This window comes from Corythoichthys intestinalis, chromosome 3 (genome assembly GCF_030265065.1).
Source record: "Corythoichthys intestinalis isolate RoL2023-P3 chromosome 3, ASM3026506v1, whole genome shotgun sequence".
NCBI lineage: Eukaryota > Metazoa > Chordata > Actinopteri > Syngnathiformes > Syngnathidae > Corythoichthys > Corythoichthys intestinalis.
In genome coordinates, this window is record NC_080397.1 from 33,029,867 (window position 1) to 33,052,577 (window position 22,711).

At 38.2% G+C, this 22,711-nt stretch overlaps 1 protein-coding gene across 3 annotated transcripts in view; it reads left to right on the forward strand.

The window, feature by feature from the left end:
• The window catches only part of ncor2 (nuclear receptor corepressor 2), a 110,751-nt gene that overhangs the window by 35,989 nt on the left and 52,051 nt on the right, over window positions 1-22,711 (forward strand). For all 3 annotated transcript variants that reach the window (XM_057832827.1, XM_057832829.1, XM_057832828.1), the window contains exons 5-9: window positions 662-844; window positions 5,840-5,953; window positions 17,246-17,302; window positions 17,809-17,861; window positions 22,360-22,426. In XM_057832827.1, the coding sequence (XP_057688810.1) occupies window positions 662-844; window positions 5,840-5,953; window positions 17,246-17,302; window positions 17,809-17,861; window positions 22,360-22,426 (474 nt within the window). The remainder of the gene's footprint in view (window positions 1-661; window positions 845-5,839; window positions 5,954-17,245; window positions 17,303-17,808; window positions 17,862-22,359; window positions 22,427-22,711) is intronic.

Sequence of the window (22,711 nt, forward strand, 5' to 3'; positions counted from 1 at the left end):
CAAAATTACCTCATTGCCTGGAATTGGCTGCCACTGTCGGCCATCGACGTTCAATCCGTTTGAAATGGGAGGGATGGTAGCGTTCATACGCTGCCACCCTCCCAGTTCAAATGGATTGGACGTCTACTAGTGATAAAGTCATTCCAATTCACAGCAGAAGCTTGTTTTTCTGTTTATTAGTTGTTTGTGGAATATCCTAGAATAATTTTCTGACCAATGCATCGATAATCGTTGTATCGCCATATCGTTAGATCATCGTCATCATGAGCTTTATATCGTAAATTGTATTGTGATGTACCAAGAGTTCCCACTCCTAATCAAGTTACTTTAATTATTTGAGTAATCGTTTCATCTCTAGTATCAAGTCATTTTGTCAGTCCTGTCAAATACAATCACTCCATGAAGTGCGCCTCATGATGGAAGAATAGAAGGTGAAGCTCTGCACAAGTAAAGCAAGCGTAAAATAAATAAAGGGACTGATGTGAAATTATTCACATAGCATTTTTACCTTATGATAACTGACATATTATACAACTTGTAATCTATGGAAAAGAAGCACAGAAGTAGACAGAACTCATATGGTTGCCCCGGTGTAGTTACTGGAAATCATTTTTTCTTATACATAAACCTTTTGCACACTAAACCATTTTCCATTTTACAGGATCGAGGAACTGCAATGGGAAAGCTAGAGCCAATCTCCCCTGTGAGCCCTGCACATATGGACCCTGATTTGGATCTGGTGCCAGCCCGCTTTTCCAAGGAAGAGCTCATCCAGAACATGGACCGTGTTGACAGGGAGATCACGATGGTGGAACAGCAGATCTGCAAGCTTCGCAAAAAACAGGTTGGCACAGTCAGGATTGTGGAGTACATTGGCTTGGTTTCTTTTAAGGATTATTTCTTTAGTCTTACATTTACATTATTAGGCTGAAGCTAATTTCAAACGGCACGTTTTCCAGAATACATCAGTATTGTTTAACAAACAATTATGACAGAACTTTGCACTTTTTGATGATTATAGAGTTGTATTCTGCCTTTAAAAATGTTTTTACATTATTTATAAATATATCAAAAATACTTTCTAGAGTTTAGCTTCATAAACCCCTAATTTTTAATGAGATAAATTTGTGCTGCCCCATCGATCTTAGAGAACATCTCTTGCTACCTTTCATGTGATGTAATAAATTGATTTTTTGTAAAAATTGGCAACTACAATCCAAATCTGTGGACATCATATTTTGGGTCATGTAGGCCACGTTTGTATATACTAGTAGGTGATGTCCAATATATTTTAACTGGGATGACTGGCTGTGATGGCACTTCTGCAATATCGATTGGATGTCCAGTGCCATCAACCGCAACTATGGATTTAGCTTGGCTAGTATAATGTAGGTATATGCCGTAATTTCTCGAATATAAGGCGCACCCGTGTATAATGCGCACCCCAAATTTACTTGTAAAATCTAGGAAAATTATTGTACCCGTTTATAACGCGCACCCTAATTTTAGCACCAATAAATAGAAGAATACAACAAAACAGCTTGTGTACAGATACAGAAAGGTCATTTTACTGACAGGTGAAACACAGCACAAGCATTGCACATTGGTAGTTCAAAACATTACCATAAACTGACAATATTTATGGTATGGGGTAAACAGTACGGATTTGACAACTTCTCCAACTTACCAGAATCTAGTAGAAAACAAAACAGATGTAACTTTTTTTTTTAAATTCTGCTGTATAACTTGCTCATTTCATCATGATGAATAAATGTTTCTTCCATGGATTGATACGGTAAAATGAAAGTGAGAACATAAGTCGGAAATCCGTGAGAGCTCATCGCTGTCAACAAGACAGCAATAATAGGAACTATTGTTATGTGGGTTTGAGTTTCCCGAGGGACAGATATAGTTGACGGACACACACAGGAAAGCTGTGTTGTTACGTTTGTAATGGTCCGAGTTGCGGAGCTGCAATAAACTTTGACACAAATGAGTTCAAGAAACTAAATTCTGTGCTTTAGGAATAGTGAAAAAAGCAGAATTTAACACAGACGAAATCATTCGGCCGATTAGAGTGAAGTATTACCGAAACAAAATGGTGACGTCACGTACCGTAATGGTTGGCAACGGGTCGCCGCATACGTTTCTTCAACACAACGTGGCCGTGTCAAAAAAAAAAAAAAATTAAAAAAAATCGGGTGTTACATATGTATAAATTAGGGCTGCAGCTATCGATTATTTTAGTAGTCGATTAATCAATGAACTAGTTAGTTCGAATAATCGAGTAATCGGATAAGGAACATGAAAAACTAAAATACCTGAGCTGAGCCTCAAATGGTATAAAAAAATTAATTAATAACGATCAAAGTCCAACAAAAAAACAAACAAACAATTGGCTAACTTACATAGCAAAAGTCCGCTAGCATAAATGCTATAAAATGCTAACGTTTTTTTTTATTTTATTTTTTATAATGCTCAACAACAAATGGTTCAGACACATATTCCGCCAAAAAAAATGGCTAAATATACCCATAAACTAAATTATGAATGCATTAAAAACATTAGCTCAAACAAAAACTTAGCTTACGTTGGTCTCAACAGGGAGCAGTTGGATTCAGCCATGTGAAATGAGGCAGACCAGAGGGCAGTGTATCCACCCTAATCAATAAAACTAAATGCAAACACTTTCAAAATAAACCATTACAACACCACTTTAATTAAACGAATATTCGGAGCAACAAAATTTTATTCGAATATTTTTTTCTAATCGAATACTCGAGTTAATCGATTAATCGTTGCAGCACTAATATATATGTAATATATATATATATATATATATATTTCTGTCTCCATCCATTAGGGATGTCCCGATCCAGGTTTTTGCACTTCTGATCCGATACCGATATTGTTTTGCACTTCCGATCCGATACCGATACTGGCCGATACTGGCCGATACCGACCTATCTGAGCATGTGTTAAAGTTTAAAGTTATTTAGCCTCCTTACTTAGTTGTCAGACTCATGTTGAAAAAGGTTTTAGTACCCTTGATAACAACTAGCCAGCTGAATTAGGTGAGTTTGAATAACACACAACGGTTGGCAACAAGAAACTGACCTGTTTATTCAGTGACAAACACAAAACATTATAAATAACAAACAGAAATGGCATAGTCAGTCAGTAAAACGTGCAAATAATATTGTAAAATGTCTTAAAAAAGCAAAACACACCAACAACCTCAGTGGAAAATCCCACAAATCCCCCAAGCTATTAGATGCTTTTAATGTTTCGTGCATTAGTTACAAAAATTGTATAAAAAGCCTCTCAGGTTTAAATAAACTACTATTTCAGTATCAAGTTAACATTTTAAAACAGTAAATAAAATACTCAAGTCCCCATTCTGTATCAGCAGCTTTAAACTACATTCAATTAATTTAATTTTGCAAATCAACTGTTAAAGTTGTTAAAATTGCTCCCGTTATTCCATAATTTCCCTTCTGTCTACTTTCGACATGTGAAAGTTTTAATACTGTTTTGAAGATAGATTCAAGTCAAGATTTTGCCGATTTAGGAGTATTTTAGATAAAAAGTTAATTAGGTTCGCTTGGAAGGTTCACAACAGCCTACTAGGGAAGTCTTCTGCTTTAAGATGGCGGCGTTTTACTAACGCATCTGGTTTTCAATACTTCAATGTTGCTAACGCAGTCGAGTCTGTCGTGTAGCATCTGGTTCTATATACGTATGATATCTATTATCTCCAGTAAAACGACGTTGACGTAGTTTGTAGCGGCTATCAGCATCAGTCAGGTATTCTTGTGTTTTTTATCCAGCGGCATGAGTTGAGCTAAAGCCGTGAGTTGAGCATTGGCATTACCCGGGTCTAAGACAAGTTATGTTTACTTTCGGGACGCAATTCGGTCAGTTTCTCATTGCGTCCCGAAGACCGCGCTGTGTATTAGTTCTGCTTTACTTGACATATTTCAATAATTGGAATTTGGATGTTTGTGAATCGTTCTCGAATCTTCCACGGCCGAATCGCGTGTTGGATGGTCCGTCTTTACTCACGTGAGATAATGGCTCGTCATCCAGAATGAATTCTTCGGCAATGACTCGTGTTATTCCCTGGGCTTTGGGACTGTCGAGTGCCAGTTTGTCACGCATAGCAAACGTTTCTGCCAGTGTTAGTTGCGTAGGACCTTTCTTTTTGTGTTCGGTTTTCTTAACATACTCCTCATATTGTTTGTGGTGGTATTTCGCTAAATGCTTGATTAGGTTGGTTGTATTAAAACTTCTTACAGCTTTACCACTACGCTTGACTTTATTGTGGCATATGTTGCTCTCTGCCTCTTCGTCTTTGTCGTCCTTTAAGGTGAAATGATCCCACACAGCTAACATTTTTACCGATAAAGTCTCTCGGTAAATTGGGAGACGGAAATGTAAATGTAGTGTGTTGAAGGTGTGCCGTAAAATGCGGACCGGAATTTAGGGAAAACGAAGCAAAAACTTGAATGGATTATGTAAATCGGTGTGCTGGAAAACCCGGACCGGACTTTAAAAACACTGGATCGGAAGTCTGGATCGGAATTTTTCCCGTGTTCCGATCCGATACCAATGCGCATTTTTTTGCCCATATCGGCGTTGGATCGGGACATCTCTACCATCCATGTACCCGTTTATAATGCGCACCATAATTTTACAAGTTGATTTTCGGGAACAAAGTGCACGTTATATTCGGTAAATTACGGTAGTTCAGTTTTCAAGCTTTGTTGCTGGTTCATGCAGAATAATGCCACAAGTCCATGCTGTCGTCTGGGCAGCTGCATTCCTTTCTGCTTCTGTCTTCACTTTTTATTTAGGAGAAAAGTAGGTTAAAAATACATAGAGCTATAAATAACATTTTCCCCTGGGGAGGAGTTGGATTATGGCAGAGGTTTTGGGACCGCTGAAACACTCGCATCCCTTCCACTCTGTCATCCTTTTGGCTGCTTGCCATGTTTAGTAGAGAAACAGTATGGTCGGTTTAGGAATGCCATTAAATATGTGCACCAGGTTTTATTTTACACTTTTTGCAAAGCACAGAGCAGTTTGTGTCCTCTTTTGCTTAGTGGCCATGTTCTAGCTGCGCGTTATGTCACCAAACACTCTTGCAGTCATGTTGTGATTTAATTTTCCGATCAGTTGTACAAATACTTAAAATTTAATAATTCAATGCAGCTACCATTCACCATTCAAATCTATGTACATAAATGATTCAGTGTAATAATGGGAAGGGAAAAAAGTCACATTAATGCCCTGTTGAAAATTGATATTACTCCCACAGTCAGTTGTGGAGTAAAATTCATCTGAGTGGATTCGGTTATTTATAGTCTTAATACTTCAGATGTTCTCATCGTTTCAGTTAATAATTTTGTGCTACTACAAAATAAATGGCGGTTATCTAACTGTCAAAGGACTGATAATGTTTACTACTTAATACATCATGTGGTGCGAATCATTAGAAAGCAATCTGTTCAAAAAAAAAAAGTGGTACATTTAATACATTTCTCTGGCTCGTTATGGCAGTGTGTTCCGTGTTCTGTTTCCCTGAGTATATTTTCAATCCTTTTTCTTTGTTCTACTCACGTGCCAGCCGCCAGGCATCTCTGTTTACAGGCTGTTGAAGTAACTATTTGATTAACAAGGCCCTAGAGAGTTCATTGGTATTACTGCTATTAGCCCAGTTAGTGTTGTTTTTGCTGGAGAGCTCTTGATGAAGGTTGATGTAACAGACACTCACAAATGAATTTTTCTCCCACTGATAGATTTTTTTTTCTAAAGTCATTTTTTGTGTTTGTTACAGCAACAGCTGGAGGAGGAGGCAGCCAAACCTCACGAGCCAGAGCGGCCTATTTCCCCTCCACCCAGCGAGGCCAAGCACCGCAGTTTGGTGCAAATTATCTACGATGAAAACCGGGTCAGTGGAATAAACACCGACATTACTTTATAACAAAACTGAGAGAGTAGCCTGGATTATTGATTGTTTTTACTCTACGGTAAGTCTGTTTGTTTGTACGTCCATACATATAGGTTTGCATCCAATTTATTGTTACAATGAGGTTGTCAATGAACCATTTAACCTCTATTGATTCACCGAGTAGATTAAATAATCCATTATCTCCTAGATTTAATAGAAGTGGTGGTCAAGGTCATGCATTAATAAACCTGATTCCATAAACATACTTTATGAAGTAACATGGCATGGACAGCAATAATGCTTCCTCTTTGTCTGATTTGGGTCTTTTTCTGTACATCATGAATAGGTTTTAAAAATATGAAGCCTGTATCATTTACAGTGTGCTGTGTTTGTGGACTAAACATCAGGGGAAAATACTCATATGACAAATGATTAAATGCAAATATTTTGAGATGAGTGTGTAGGTGATAATTGAGTTAGTATTTTAGCATGTAGTTAGTGGTTGGCTGCTGGGATGTTTACAATGACTTGTCTCAATGCAGTTTTTAATGGGTATCCCAAATGCTAAAACATAGTTGATGTGAAGAAATAGTACATTCTTTATTTAGACAAAATCCATATTGGTTTTTTTTTTGGGGGGGGTACTGCTTTTTAAAGACCTTGCTCAGCCCTCTGGATGGTTCAAAGTATGACGTCACGCCAGTAGCACCTTACAGTCTCATTGCTTTACATAGTGGTATTCATTTCACTCTGTAGGTGTTTTTATAGTGTTCTTGTGAAAATGCCCAGAATTGTGTGTCACTTGTAGGTGCAGCAATGTCACAGATAAAGGTGTTTGTGTTTTTCAATGGCCGATGGACAAAATACTGGACAAAATTGGTGCAGAAAACGCGAGTGTGGAATGATTCCTCTCAGTGCACATTCTATTCTACTTTGCGCACTACAAATCGGATTGTTTTGAGCAATGGACAATAGAATAGAATAGAATAGAATAGAATAGAATAGAATAGAATAGAATAGAATACTTCATTTGTCATAGCCTTAACAACGAAATTGGATATGCAACTCCAACTCCAGTTATTTACTCATACAAAATAGAGATACAATTGAAGATAAAAACATGCCAATATTGAATCAAAAAATATTTACACAAAGGCAGCAGTCAATGTTTGCAAAATTATAATCATCATAAATAATGTGAAGATGCCAGTGTTTAAATTAAATTAGCAGCGGTATAATGTGCCTCGGGTAAATAGTGCAGGGGGTACTAATATTAGCAGTGACATTTTGTGTATGAAGTGAGTGACAAGTGTGTGTAAATAGGAATGAAAAAAAAATCCTATTACATATGTTTATTTCACAGTGTGTGTGTGTTGTATTTAAGACGGCTCTAGGGTCTCTGAGCCTATTTGTTCCGGTTTTGCGAGACCTGTAGCGCCTGCCGTAGAGCAGCAGGACAAATACTAGTAGGTGGTGTCAGGGGTGGGAAGAGTCCTTGATAATGTTGCTAGCTCTGCTGTAGTAGCGAGAGTGGGCAAAGACCTCCAGACTGGGCAGAGAACAGCCTGTGATTTCCTGGGCTGTGCTTATGACTCTCTGCAGGACCCTTCTGTCTGCCGCCATGCAACCAGCATACTACACCGTAACGCAGTATGCTAGTACGCTCTTCACAGTGGATCTGTAGAAGGATTTTCTGTTCTGGTTCAGATATTTCTTTCCAAGCACTCTAAAGAAATGGAGTCACTGCTGGGCCTTCTCTACCGCTGCTCTGGTGTTGGCTGACTAGGAGAGGTCATCAGAGATGTACACCCCCAGGAATTTGAAGGACTGTACTCTCTCCACGCAGTCCCTATTGATGATGAGTGATGCTGGGTCTGTAATCCTCTTCCTGAAGTCGTGTACCATTTCAGTTGTTCAGTATGGGATTGTTCACTGTAAACTACACTGTCAGTTTCTACACCTCATCTCTGTACACCGACTCATCACTTTCTAAGATAGTGGTAGTTTTGTTGGGGAATTTGACAATTGTGTTGAAAAGATGGGTCGGTGAGCAGTCGGATGTGTAGAGGGTAAATATCAGAGCGCTTAGTACCAGTGTTGTTTTTGTCCAAAATGACAACAACGAAAATATTTATTCAACGAACACTTTTTTTTTTCATGACGATGACGACACAATAACGAGCTAAAAACTTGTTTTGGGAGACTAAAACATAACGAGAGACATGTCATTTTTATCCGACGAGAGCGACACGAAAATGTGCAATAGTTTCCGTCATGTTCACAATGTGTGACATTTTATGTGTAGTTAGGGTGAGTTTTAGCTCGTGACGTTCGGAGACCCCCTGCTCCTTCCTGACTCGACAGTGTGTCTCTAGTCTTCATGAAGGCTTGCACACACAGTAAGATTTGTTTTCTTGGCGAGAGAGAATATGCAATGTTGCTTCAGCCTTTAACAGTGTATGGTGAGTGATCATCACACACTAAATGTAACTCGTAGCATTTGCATTAGCTTTTTTTTTTTTTTTTTTTTTTTTTTTTACATGCAGTTCGTGGCGTCCAGGTGGGTATAATTAATTGAAAACACTGTAATGTACTGTTTTCCTGTTGCGTGTGTATAATCACCAAGTTGGCGTTGTCCTTGCCTCCTACAATGTGTGCTTGTCTGTCAATGTTCATTCAAAATACAGTAGTTGGAAACCTTTTAGTTTTTATTATTGGAATAATTTTAAAAAAATTTTACAGACAAAAACATTTTTAGTGAATGTCGACTAAAACTATACGAGATTAGTCTTGAGTTTTTGTCAACAAAAACTATACGGAGACAAACACATTTTGAGATGACTAAAATACGACTAAGACTAATAAGTATTATCGTCCAAAAGACTAAGAATAAGACGAAAATTAAAAGGGCTGCCAAAAACAACACTGCTTAGTACACATCCTTGGGGGAGCCAGTGCTTTGTGTTAAAGTAGGAGAGATGTGGTGGCAGAATTTGACAGACTGGACGTTTTGATAAAAAGTCCATAATTCAGCAGCAAATGGAGAAGAAGAGGCACAGGTGAGAGAGTTTCTTTACTAGGATCTCCAGGATGATTTTGTTAAAGGCTGAGCTGAAGTCCAGGAAGAGCATCCTAATGTAGTTTCCCTGGTGCTCCAGGTTTGCTCAGCGCTTTGGTAAGTGCATTATTTATGGCGTCGTCAGTAGAACGGTTTGCCCTGTCGGCAAACTGAGATTCACTTTGTGAGATAGGGAGTCCTTGATGTACTGAGACACTAACCTCTTGAAGCACTTCCTGATCGCAGGTGTAAGTGCAACATGCCTGTAGTCATTGAGGCTGTCCACCGCTAACTTCTTGGGGATGGGGATGATGGTGGGGGTTTTGAGGCAGGATGGAATGGTGGCTTGTCACAGGGGCAGGGTCAGTTGGTCAGCACACGCTCGGAGTACTTTTCCTGGTACACCATCCAGACCAGCCGCTTTCCTGGGGTTCACAGTTCTCCGCACATGTCTCACTTCATTTTCTTGAAGTGTCAGTGTGCTGCTACTGGGTGCTGGTGGGTGTGATGTGACTGTTGGAGGCCTTCTAGCCTCAAAGCAGGCAAAGAAGTGATATATAGCCACAGAGGCATCTGCCCCAACAGTCGCCACAGTGTTACCTCTGTTATCTGTTATGTGATGGAGTCCTTGCCATATCCTCCTTGAATCGTTTCCACAGAAGTGGTCCTCAATTTTCCCCTCGTAGACTGAAAGTTCCAGCGCTGCCGATAATAAGGCTTTTCTGAAAGCCACATGTTGAAGAGAAAAGAACAATTCCGAGGAATGAGCCAACTCTGGTCAAAAAGAGTAGCGCTAGCATAGCAACATTACCATTAAACCGGAAAACATTCATGCAGAAAGTGCGAGTATTGAATGATCCGTCCAAGTGAGCTTTCTCTTCATTTTGCTTTGTGCACATGGAAGCAGTTGTTTTGAGGAACTTGGCAGCGTTGCTGAGTGGACTGTTTTAAAGGATGGCGCTATCATAGCATAATTACCATTGAATCTGTGATTGTATACAGTGATCCCCTTGTTTTTTGCGATTAATGGGGATCACCACGCCCAAGAAAATCTGCAAAATAGGGGCGGAGTTCATTTACATTAAAGAACAATGTATTTTATGTACAATGTAATTTTTAATGTATTTATTCAGATTTAACGGCATTAGAAAGAGATACACGTATAATACATGTTTTTCACCTTCCTTCCGAAAGTATAATTAAACAAAAAACAAAACATCAAAACAAAAAAAATTGTTGTTTTCATATATTTTTTTATAAATGTTTTTAAGTACATGTATACATGCAAATATCTTAACATTTTTCTATAAAATACTGTGTTTATTTATATATTCTATTTTTAAAAGAAGTTTGAAGCGCAAAGTAGCGAGGGATCACTGTACTGCCATTTGTGCAAAACATGATCATCTAATTACTTGAAACAAAACAAATCGGTGACATCGAGTAACTAGTAGGAAATGTATGGGTATGCATAGTCCAATCTTTTCTGGCTAACGAGAACATTGCATTGTGACTAAGGGTAGGTTCATACTGCTGCATAAATCTGATTTTTCTTCATATCAGTTTTTTTTTTTTTGGTATGCCCGTTCAGTCTGTCATTTTCCATTGAGCCCGTAAATTTAGTAACCATCCGCACTAACTCGCCGTCAATCACGCGCTGAGAAAACTGCATCAAAACAAATGACTACTCATGCTGTCTTGATATCATTCCAGGGCGATCATATTTTGATTTCCAAAAAGTGGACACAAATAACAGACACAAATAATACCCATTTAGTTTCATAGTCAAAGTTTATATGGATTGATTGAACGCATGCACGCACAGTGCGTGCATGACACACTCACATACAGTCAGTTTGCCCCGACTCTCGGTCATGTAAGCAATACTCAAATAAAGTACTGCTCATTTGGCGCACAGAAAGAAAACTGAGCATTCTCAGGCTTATCAACCCCGCCAACCGCCCTTTTTATTTTATTTTTTTTATGACTGTTGTCAAACCCGCCTCTTCCCTAAAAGCAGAGTTCATGCTGAATGAATTCCGATTTGGGAGACTTGACAGTTAAACCACAGCCACATTCTGGAAAAATGAGGCCTAGATCAGATTTTAACCACACACAAAAGTGACCTAGATCTGATTTGAAATGGTCCACTTTTATGCGACCTGTCCCATTCTGATCGCCAAGTTAATACATTACTGGAGTCGGAAAAACACGAAAAAATCGACCGGAAAATAGAACTGGAAAATATCTCAAAAGATGTGTCCTTTCGCATAACTTATTCATTTTTGTTTTGCAAACATTGAGTCCTATCTTTTTGGTCAATAAAACCAAATTTGGAACAGGAGCATACACTCCCGCCATACGTTGGAACTGTGATGGCCTTATGATCATTTTTCCGGTGTTAAAAGTCTTAATATTTTCCATTGACACCGCAGTCTGGGACACTGCTGAGTAATCCTTGGCTGGGAAAAAAAATCATGAGAAACACTTTTATCATTGCCTCCTTGCGAGCTCGCCTTGTATGCAATGTTGTTGACTTCAGCAATGTTAACCGAGCCACCTTACCAGCATGAAGTCACTGGTGAAATAAAGATTTTTGAATCGGCTTTCTAACTAAGCTAAGCTAATCTACATAATGGTGGGAAAAGTACCATATTGGATTTGGATAATAATAATAATTTGGATCAACTTTTAAGGTGAATTGAAATTTAAATTGACTCCTCACCGGCCCACAAAATGACAATAAGACATCTGTGGAATCTCGAGATTCTTTCCTTGCTGAAATTGGGACATAGGTGGTTTATAAATACATAATTTCTGGTCCATCATTTCCACTAGGTCATTTGTAGTGCCTCAACAAGTACAGATCATGGTTATGTCTCCAGTTGACACAGAATATTAAAGATCATCGTGAAAAAAATGCATGAAAAAATGCATGTTTGATACTGCAGTGTTTATGCACTGCCATCTTATTGTGGCTTGTGTGAAAATATCCACTGGTATTTATTCACTTGGAAATTAATGAATGCTGGCTCCCGCAATTTGCATCTGATGCACCAATTTACCAACTAGATAGTGTGAAGGCGGGTTTCGATTGCTAAATGAACACACAACACTTCGAGAATCATCTTCATTGGCCAAGGATGTTTCTCTGGGTCAGGACTCAGGTCGTTTGGGGATGCGGATGGAGGGGAAGGGTTGGGGGGTGGGTGGGTTGTTGAAGAGAAAAGATTGATGTTGACATTCACATGTACTGGCAGGTGTCTGTTCTTACCTTACCTCACCTCGCTCCTAAAATAGCTTTCATGAAGTGTGAATACTTCTTCCTTTCTATCTTTTAATGCAACATCAGCTTAGTTGTGAGCATTAAAGGTCCCAAAAAATCATGTTTATGTTTTCTCTAAATATATGTAATATACAGTGTTTGAAAATCAGTACTGATGAAAAGGTGTGCAAATACTGAAAACTGAAAAGGGACCAAGCGCTGTCAGCTGTGTGGCTTTTTATTACAAGGCTATTTCACCTACCACTACATCACACAATTAACCAGCAAACAATTGCTCTAACCTTAATGTTACTTCAGGAGGTAGTTAGCTTAAAATGTGGCCAAGAGAGCTGGTTCTCCCCAGGAAAATACTTGCACAGTTTCGTTGGCGAGGATATGGGAGCGAGGCTTGCCGTATTTGGATATTTGAGTGACAAAATATTAGAAGCAACTCTAAGAATGATGAAGTACTGTTCTGAATTCCTGCAAACTTTTGATGCATTTGCAGAGTCATGAAGTTCCGGCAAGTTAGTGTATTTGTAAGATTATGTAAATCAGTTTTGCATTCATAATGGGCATGACATTTATATAACTTAGGTCAGGGGTGCCCAGGTCCTGTCCTCAAGAGCCCCTATCCAGCTTGTTTTCCATGTCTCCCTCCTTGAACACACCTGAATCAAATGAGCTCTGCAGGAGCCTGATAATGATCCTGATTATTTGAGTCAGGTGTGTTGGAGGAGGGAGAAATGGAAAACAAGCTGGATAGGGGCTCTCGACTTGAGCAGCCCTGACTTAGGTTTTGCAAGCTTTACAGTACTTTGTACAAGTAAAATGGTATACATAATAAATAACTGACACCTTTGTTAGGACTAGGGCTGTCCCAAACGGCTGATTTTCTCCTGATTAGTCAGCAGACTTTTTTTTATGATTAGTCAACTAATTTAATAATAGTAATAATATTTTGTTGACGCTTATTAATTCACAAAAAACACTTCAGATTCAGAACACTTAAATTCTTTATTAACGTATAAATAATAAACATAGATAACAATAATAATTAAAAAACAATGAGGTCAAATGCTGTTGGCATTAGCTAGTGCAAAAAAAAAAAAAAGGAGAATGTAAACGAAACACTGGGACTTCACCTTTTCAACAGGAGTCGAAACAATTTTTACTCTTTTTGTGCTTTTTACTCTTTATGTGCTATGTCTATATTGTTCTAAACATTAAAATGAAGGAACGTGAGCATGTCTACATGTTCAGGTGTCAAGCTTGCCCTTTTTTTTTTTGCTAACAATGTTCCCATACATACATACATACATACATACAGTACATATATATGGCGGAAAACACAGACAAGACTGAAAAAGCAGTTTCTGTTCTTGCACTCCTCTTTAAAAGAAACTGCTGTATTTTAATCAAAACAACTGTTGTGTTTGATAGAACAATATGTCTACATGCTGCCATGTAGATTCATGGCGCATTCAGCCCCCGAACTATTTTTAATTTGTCCGTTTTACCCTGAAAACCCCCGTTTACAGACGTCGCCCAACCGCTTTTCTCTCAACCCAGCCATAAAACAAAAGGTAATTAATTATATTTATTGTTCAAAATGTCTGTTTTTTTAGCTTAAAATCATTCATTGATGTCTCATATTTCTTTAAAAAGAAGAAAGAAAAAAAAACGACTATTATATATAATATATATATAAAAATTATTCACTCACATATTTTAAACTTTTAAACAAATTATGTCACAATGAAAAAAATGGCGTCTGTAAAAAAGTCACGGATATCTACCCCATAACTATCGCTTATTGTATTTTTTTTCCTATTGTCACATTTTCACCAATATGTTAGATCCTTGTTATATTACCATGTTTCACCCATAAAATCCCCCCAAAATCCAGCTGTGGCCATTCACAGCTGTGTCTTGACACTCGGTGATACATGCTACATCAAGTTTTTGGATCCAAACTAAGGTAAGTACGCGATAATATCACGTTAAAGTCACGGCGTCTGTAATTCTGCTCTCGCGTGCTCTCACCTCCAGATAGGGTTTTGCTGTTTAAAAAAAATTTTTTTTTTTTTTTTTTTTTTTTTTTTTAAATTTCCTCCATCTCAAATTTTTTCTTCCCCCAGAAAATTGAGATTTTAAGCTTTCAAATGATGTATCACATATGCATATTGGACAATTTTGAAAGTTGACCAAATTGGGGGTTTCAGAGCAGAACTTCAAGTCAGCTGAGTGTTAAATATTAAGTTCGATTTTTGTGATGTATCAGATACTTATTTCATCCAATTAAATGCAAATTTATTATTTGAAAATCATACACCGGGATTTTGTTTTTTTTTTGCATTAGATTCCGTCCCTCACAGTTGAAAAGAACTTATGATACAAATTACAGACCTCTACATGGCTTGCAAGTGGGAAAACCAGCAAAATCGGCAGTGTATCAAATACTTGTTTGTTCTCCCCACTGTATATATCTATAATATATATATATATTTATATATATATATATATATATATATATATATATATATATATATATATATATATATATATATATATATATATATATATATATATTAGGGCTGTCAAAATTATCGCGTTAACGCGCGGTAATTAATTTTTTTAATTAATCACGTTAAAATATTTGGCAATTAACGCACATGTCCCGCTCAGACAGTATTCTGCCTTTTGGTAAGTTTTACAGCAAGGTTTTTTGTGCTGTCTAACAGCGAACTCTTGTGGTCGCTTTGCGACATGGTTTATTGCTTTCTTGCCAGTTCAATATGGCTGCACGATGTCTCGGGCTGACGCCTACGTTGTAATGTTGTGCTTATATGATCCTTGGACAAGATTTGTCCGTAAGGATGGTTGTTGTAAAGAATGTACATATTATGTTAATAAGCGAAATGTTATATTTTTTGTATGAGACTCTTTTTGTTTATGTTTAGTGAACCTGTATAGCGTGCTAAGCTAACGTTGTTGCTAATGCAATGCTTGTGTGCTTTTTTTTTTGTAGTTTCACTACGGTCTAAAGAGGACAGTGGTTTGAGGCCATTTTATTAATAAATCAGATGAAAAAGGAAGAAGTCTGATTATTAAGGCGTCGTTCACTAGCTGTCTAGCTTTGGAAAAAGTAGACGCTTCGGAGTGAGGACAGCATAGACAGATTTAAATGACAGTAGAGTGAAATGCCCACTACAGTCCTTATGTACCGTATGTTGAATGTATATATCCATCTTGTGTCTTATCTTTCCATTCCAACAAATTATTTTACAGAATATATTTATAATTTACAGAAAAATATGGCATATTTTATAGATGGTGTTAATTGCGATTCATTACGATTATTTAATTTTTAAGCTGTAATTAACTCGATTAAAAATTTTAATCGTTTGACAGCCCTAATATATATATATATATATATATATATATATATATATATATATATATATATATATATATACACACAGTGGGGAGAACAAGTATTTGATACACTGCCAATGGGTTTTCCCATTGACTGTGTATCAAATACTTCTCCCCACTGTATATATGTGTATAATATAATAAATGCAATCTGCATGAGATGTTGAGCGCCTGGACACCTACAGCTTTCGGGAGCAGATGAAGAGTAGATAAAATGATGATGTACGGTAAAATAAACTTAATGATGCACGTTGATACGACGCACGTAAAGGCAACTTCCATTTAAAAAAAAAAAAAAAAAGTCGTTAGTAATATGGACTTACGATCTGCCAGCTTGTTGTTTCTTGTCGTCTTCCAAAATTACACCTGGCCTACGTGCTACCCTAGTATGCGAGCGCAGCATTGCAAAGACCACACACAGTGGCACCCTCCTTATTTTCGTTAAAATAATTCCAGTGCTTTGGCCACTCTGGTTCGCTTTTTTGGTTTTATGCCGCTTTCACCACTTGCATCCCGAGGGTCTGCCACTCTCAACTTTATCCGCATGTATTTATTTATTCTTTTTAAACCCGTCATTACCCGTCGACTGTATGTTGTGCCCGTCGACGTGCTTACGTCATCAATGACGTCCACAAATTCGACTAGTTGGGACAGCTCTACTTGGAACGCATTTTAATTTATTTTTAACTTCGCTTGTAGGGAGCATCCTAAATGATTAAATTGTGTGCATCCATGTAAAATGGTTCCTGCCTGGAAATAGAGCAGATCAAACTTCTACCTAAACAATTAAACATGACATGACATGACCCAATCAGATCATTTGATGCAATATCGTGACATACTGTATAAAATCCTTGTCAGACAGAATCAAATGGTTTTACCACAGCAGGATAGGAGAAGTGCGTGTTAACCTTTTCACACTGGTCGTGTTGCCTTTTATCCTTTCTCAAACTACGTGACATGCTGCCTCTGATACAACCTCTGAAGGAGGTAATTGCTGGGTCAACCTCATTCCCCCATTCTCTGTCACTACTGCTTATATAGCACAGTGATAAAGAAAAAAACGTTGTCGGGCTTTTAAAGGTAGTGTGAAAGAGGCCACTGTGCCTGTTTTTGTTGTAGCTACAGTATGTAAGTCTTGATCTTTCTATCATTCATCAGATGTCTTTCTATGAGAACAACAAAGCCCTTTAAAAGAAACACCCCCCACCCACTCCTGCATGCTGCCTTGGGTTGACTCTTTAGGCTCCAACTATCTTTTATATGCTGAGTTGTTCCCTCCCTTTCTGGTCAGGGAAAGAGTATTTTTCCTTCCCCGTCACAGAATTGATGGGCTAAGGATAGGGACTATGGCCCATCTTGGGCTAAAAGCTCTAATAATAGTCAATATATCCATTTCGCCATCCAGTCACCCAGCTGGCTCTATTGGAGTCTAAGCGTTCAAGTGAGTGTGCTCACTGTGTTGTCATGGTGATGACTGAGGTGCAGGCAGCCGACTAATCTAGTACTTCTGGTTGTGTTCTCTTACCAGAAAAAGGCAGAGGAGGCTCACAGGATACTGGAAGGACTTGGACCCAGGGTAGAACTGGTAGGTTCTGATATATCCCTGTTTCCATTTGATTTTTTTTCTTACTGTATTGTTATTTGGTTTTCATTTTACATTTGTGACATGGTAAAATGGAATTGAATAGCATGATGCATTTCAGTCATGGCAGAAGCGTTTAGCAGTTGTAAAGCAAAGAAAACTCAAAATAATACCCCGTAGATCTTTTCTGCGTTGTATTTTAAAAATAGAAAAGTGCTTCTTTCTATTCATGTTTTTTGTACAATATTTATGATGTATATATCGTCAAACGTCTACATCCCTCCGTCTCGCACACATGGTGAATTTTGCTCTGTATGATGAAATAGCATATTAACTAGGTTACAACCATTAATTAGAGCTGTGTCCCCTCTTGCTATTTAAAGAACAGTTTGCAATTATTAAAAGTCCCACACATATGTCACTGGCAGCAGATCGATCCTGATTTATCATGTTGTTTCCATGCTGCTGAAGATCTGAACATACTGTGAAAATGTTCTCATTTTTTTCAGCCATTGTACAATCAGCCTTCTGATACCAAGCAGTACCATGAGAACATCAAAATGTAAGTCCACTTTTATGCATATGCCTTTATATTAATATTAGATGGTGTTATTTAATAGTTACAGTATCAGTGATTTCCTATACACCTGAAGCAAAACTAATCTGAGAATATCGCTAGATGTGAATGTGTAACAATGCTAACAAGGATGACACTAAATGGAGATGGATTTATGGAATAAACAAAACCCAACTCGGATTCTTCTTTTGGGCACTGTGTTGTGAAAGATGCCAGTTAAAAAAAGACATGTTCAACTCTCGGTCTTTGTTTATCAAAGCAGCAAAACTAGTACCCTCATGTTCAAATTATAGTTTTTAATAAGTGAATGTGAGGCTTTGTAAAGCAGTTTAAACAATGTTGGATGTAGATCAGTGGTGTCCAAACTATTACACATAGGGCCGCAGTGGGTGCTGGATTTCATTCCTACAAAACAAGACGACATCTTTTCACCAATCTGGTGTCTCACAAGTGTAATCAGTTGATTGCAGTCAGGTGCTGCTTGTTTTAGCACAAACTTCATTGGTTAAACTGTCTGTGCTCGATTGGTAGGAACAAAAACCAGGACCCACAGCGGCCTTTGAGGACATGTTTGGACACCCATAATGTAGATAAAGCACAATAGAAGTGCATTAGATGTACACATTTACTACCGTGTTTTTCGGACTATAAGTCGCAGTTTTTTTCCATAGTTTGGCTGGGGTTGCGACTTATACTCAGGAGCGACTTATGTGTGAAATTATTAACACGTTATGATATCATTTCACATGTAATTTTGGTGTTTTGGAGTGACACTGATGGTTTGGTAAACTTGTTAGCATGTTCTTTATGCTATAGTTATCTGAGTAACTCTTAATAGCTATGGCCACGTTCGTGTTCTGCCTTTGGCAATGTGTGTTCAATTGTATTATTGAGTTTTTTATATTGAAATGCATGCTTTTGGAGCACGTGGGGGCGCACTCGCACTTGTTTACGTGAAGAAGAGCGCTCACACACCAGAAGAAGACTGACAGCTACGCAGCTCTGAGTGAGTGGGCGAGTTAGCGAGAGAGAAACACGGCTGCGAACCTACGTTCATTCTTTATGCTTGTAAAATATCTCTGCACAGGCAACACCTGTGTGTATCATCTTTTCTGTTGTTGTTGTGTGTTTTCCATCCGCGATCGGACGCTTAGAGCCAGTTGTGTGGTTGTTTGAACGATATGCTAATGCTAGCGAATGCATGCTAACAGTTTGTGTCATTGCTTTAATAGCACTTAATTATCATTTATTTACGTTGATGAGAACCTGTTTGGTATCGAGGACGAAATTGATTCAGCAAATTATACAGACGTCCAGCATCGTCATTTGGAAGTTTAGCTCGCTGTATAGCCAGGACCGAGCCGTAGCGTCCTGGTGAAGACAGTATATTCACATTTTGCTGTTCTTGCATCATGTAACATCATACTGTAGACTTATTCAGCATGTTGTTCTCTATTGTATTTTTATATTAAAATTGCCTTTCAAGATGACATATCTGTTCTATGTGTTGGATTTTATCAAGGAAATTTCCCCCCAAAATGCAACTTGTACTCCGATGCGACTTATATATGTTTTTTTTCTCTTCGTTGTGCATTTTATGGCTGATGCAACCTATGCTCAGGTGCGACTTGTAGTCCAAAAAATACGGTATACCTTTTATGGTGTTGCGTTCTTTCTCTTTTGTCCATCTTAGATGAAGAAGAAAGGCCGGTTCACATTTTGGTTTGGCCCAAATGGAACCATGTCATTCTTAAATGACGTCACCCTACTGTTCACCCGTTTTTCGGCTAGCGGTGACCGCAATATTTAAGTCGTCCACTTCCAAAATGAAATGGTGGGACAGAAAACACTTTCCAGGCTTTTATAGGCATAAACAGTATGCAGCCATCTCTTCAACAAGCCCTTGGCAAAGTGAAAAAAAGGATTCTGGCGGTGGTACACTATTGCTTTTATCCTCTGTCCTGTGCCTACAAGCGAAAGCTGAACGCTGTGGCATCCTACATTTTTCTCATTTTCGTTGTTGTTTTTTTAGTAAAATCCGCGTATGAAATCCGTGTATGAAACGACTTGACACAACACGACTGGGAGCACAGTAGCACAACAGGGCAGCAGACCGGGAGCCTCAGTTATGCCACACTGAACCAAACTATGGCAAATTGACCAACCTACAGCAACATAGACCAACCTACAGCAAGTAGAATAACATACACTGCATTCTCCTTTTTCCCACCCCAAGAAGAATCCATGTATATACGAGTATTTAGGTGATGATGTAAACAATATTGTAATAGCCTAAGAAAATGTGGGAATAACTGATGTCACGAGCAGTGGCCGACTATCTGAATTACAATGGTACCTCGACATACGATCGCTTTAACACACGATCTTTTCGACATCCGACGTAAAATTTGACTCGCCATTTGTTTCTACAGCCGACAACATGCTCGAAATATGACGATTTTTGACAGTGCCACAGTTTCTTTGTTTTGCCGGATAACGGACGCACGGCTAATTTTCTTGTGAGAGAAATCAACACTGGATCCAAAAAGGTTAGTGCAGGTGGAGAAAAAAAAACGTGCCACTTGCCATGGAAATGAAGATGTAAATGATAGCAAAATATAAGTATGGTGTGTGCATCCATGAACTGGGTCGACAATAGAGCTGTAGTATGTCGATCTCGGCCGGCGCTCCTCCTTCGTTCGCCAGTCTATATAAGTTAAGGTGACAATTCTTATTGTGGTAACATCCCCAAAGAAATTGCCAGCTTCATCAGGTTTCTGATCATTTTTTCCATCAACTTGTGCAACACTGCGCCAGCATCAAAACAGAAAGTAAAATAGAGCCGCGCTCTCTTGTTAACCGTCACGTCAGCCCCGCGGTGCGTTCAGGTACAGCATAAAAGGCCGCCACATTAGAACCCTATTCGTTACATTATTACAGGTATTATTATTATGATTATTATTACTATTATTATATTATTATTATGATTTTTATTCATAATGTATTTCTTTTGCTCTTTGTAATTGCTATTTGCAATAGTAACAGCAATATTTATTAAGGATTTAGTGTAGGTTTTTGTGCTGTGGAACGAATTAATGGAATTATAATGTCTTCTCATGGGAAAATCCTGCTCGACATACGACCATTTTGACTTACAATTAAGGTCCTGGAACGAATTGACTTTGTATGTAGTGGTACCACTGTTCTAGTATTTTATTGGCTAAAAAGGTTCAGGCATTTACAAATGTCTACTCTCAGCAGTTTTGCCTACTTCCTGGAAATATTGACTTGAAATTCTGTTTTTATACATTGTTAAAAACGATTCTTTCTGCTTGGATGCACTTGATCAAAAGGTTGTCTTTCCATTTAAGGCAGGATGAATTCATTCATTCATTCATTTTCCATGCCGCTTATTCCTCACGAGGGTCGCGGAGGTGCTGGAGCCTATCCCAGCTAACAACGGGCAGTAGGCAGGGGACACCCTGAACTGGTTGCCAGCCAATCGCAGGGCAGGCAGGATGAATTATACACTACAAATAAAATGTATTATTTATTCTTGGGGTGGCATGGCTCAGTGGTGGAGTAGAGTAGTTGTTCCGAAACCCAGAGGTTGTGGGTTCGATACCCCAGCCCTGGTGACAACGTTAGTGTTATTGAGCAAGATCCTGAACCCAATGTTGTTCCTGATGCTGCATCATCAATAGGTGATTTAGGAAATAGTGTCAAAGCGCTTTGAATACCTTCAAGGTAGAAAATCGTTATACTGTACACGTAAGTGTAAGAATTTACCATAAAGGCATCAGGTTGTGTTTGTCTAGAGTAGTCACATCAATTGCTCATATTGTTTGACTTTGTTGCTGCAATGATTTGCTTGTATGTGTTTTGGGCTTTCAGTCAATGTTTAGATATGTTTAGAATAAGGACTTTATGATTTCACTAGTCGTGTTGCAGATAACGTGTTGGAAAGTGAAGAAATGATTAGCCTTTATTTTTCCAGTATTTAAATCTCATGTTGTCGTATTGTATAGATAAACACTTACTAGAAGCCCTTTCTGTATGTATGTATGTTTTACTTGCCTGTAACGCGCCGCTCAGTTAAATTGACTAATGTGGAATAAGATTACATTAATCAGCAGGGAGTGCGACCTTACAATTGACAGATTAAGTGTCAGGAATAAAACTCTTGTCTTGTAGCAAAGAAAGAGACAAACTGAGCTGCTGCTTAAGGAGATTACTGGCCCTGACCTTTATTTGAAGAACTGCAAGACAAGTTTGTTTTGTTTACACCCATGCTGCCCTGTCCATCTGAAAGAAAGCATTACCAAAGAAAGTTGCTGAAGCATGTTTTGCATTTAATACATTAAAAAAAAAGTATAAAAATGTTCAAGCACTATTACTTCTGCTCCTAACTGTCTAGCCTGCTTCCCTAGTTTACTAATGCCAGTATTGTTTTTTTTTTCTTCTTCTTCTTCAACATTCTTAGAAATCAGGCCATGAGGAAAAAACTCATCTTATACTTCAAGAGACGAAATCACGCTCGTAAGCAATGGGTAAGTGCCGAAAACTCAATATATTTGATTGGTTGGAGTCAGCCAATGATGGACGATTATTGTGAAACTGGGTCAGTGGCTCCTTTAAAGTGAGTGGCCATTTTAGGCAGACCATAGAGGAGACAGGTCCTGGGCGTGATCTCTTTCAGTGTACTTACAGTGATAATTACTGTTTTACAAAGAATTTATTTTTCATGCTGCTTTTTTGAGTCACAAATTCATCTTAAGAATATTTTCTCTTCAAACTTACATCTGAATGACACAATACTATTTGTCTTTGCTAAA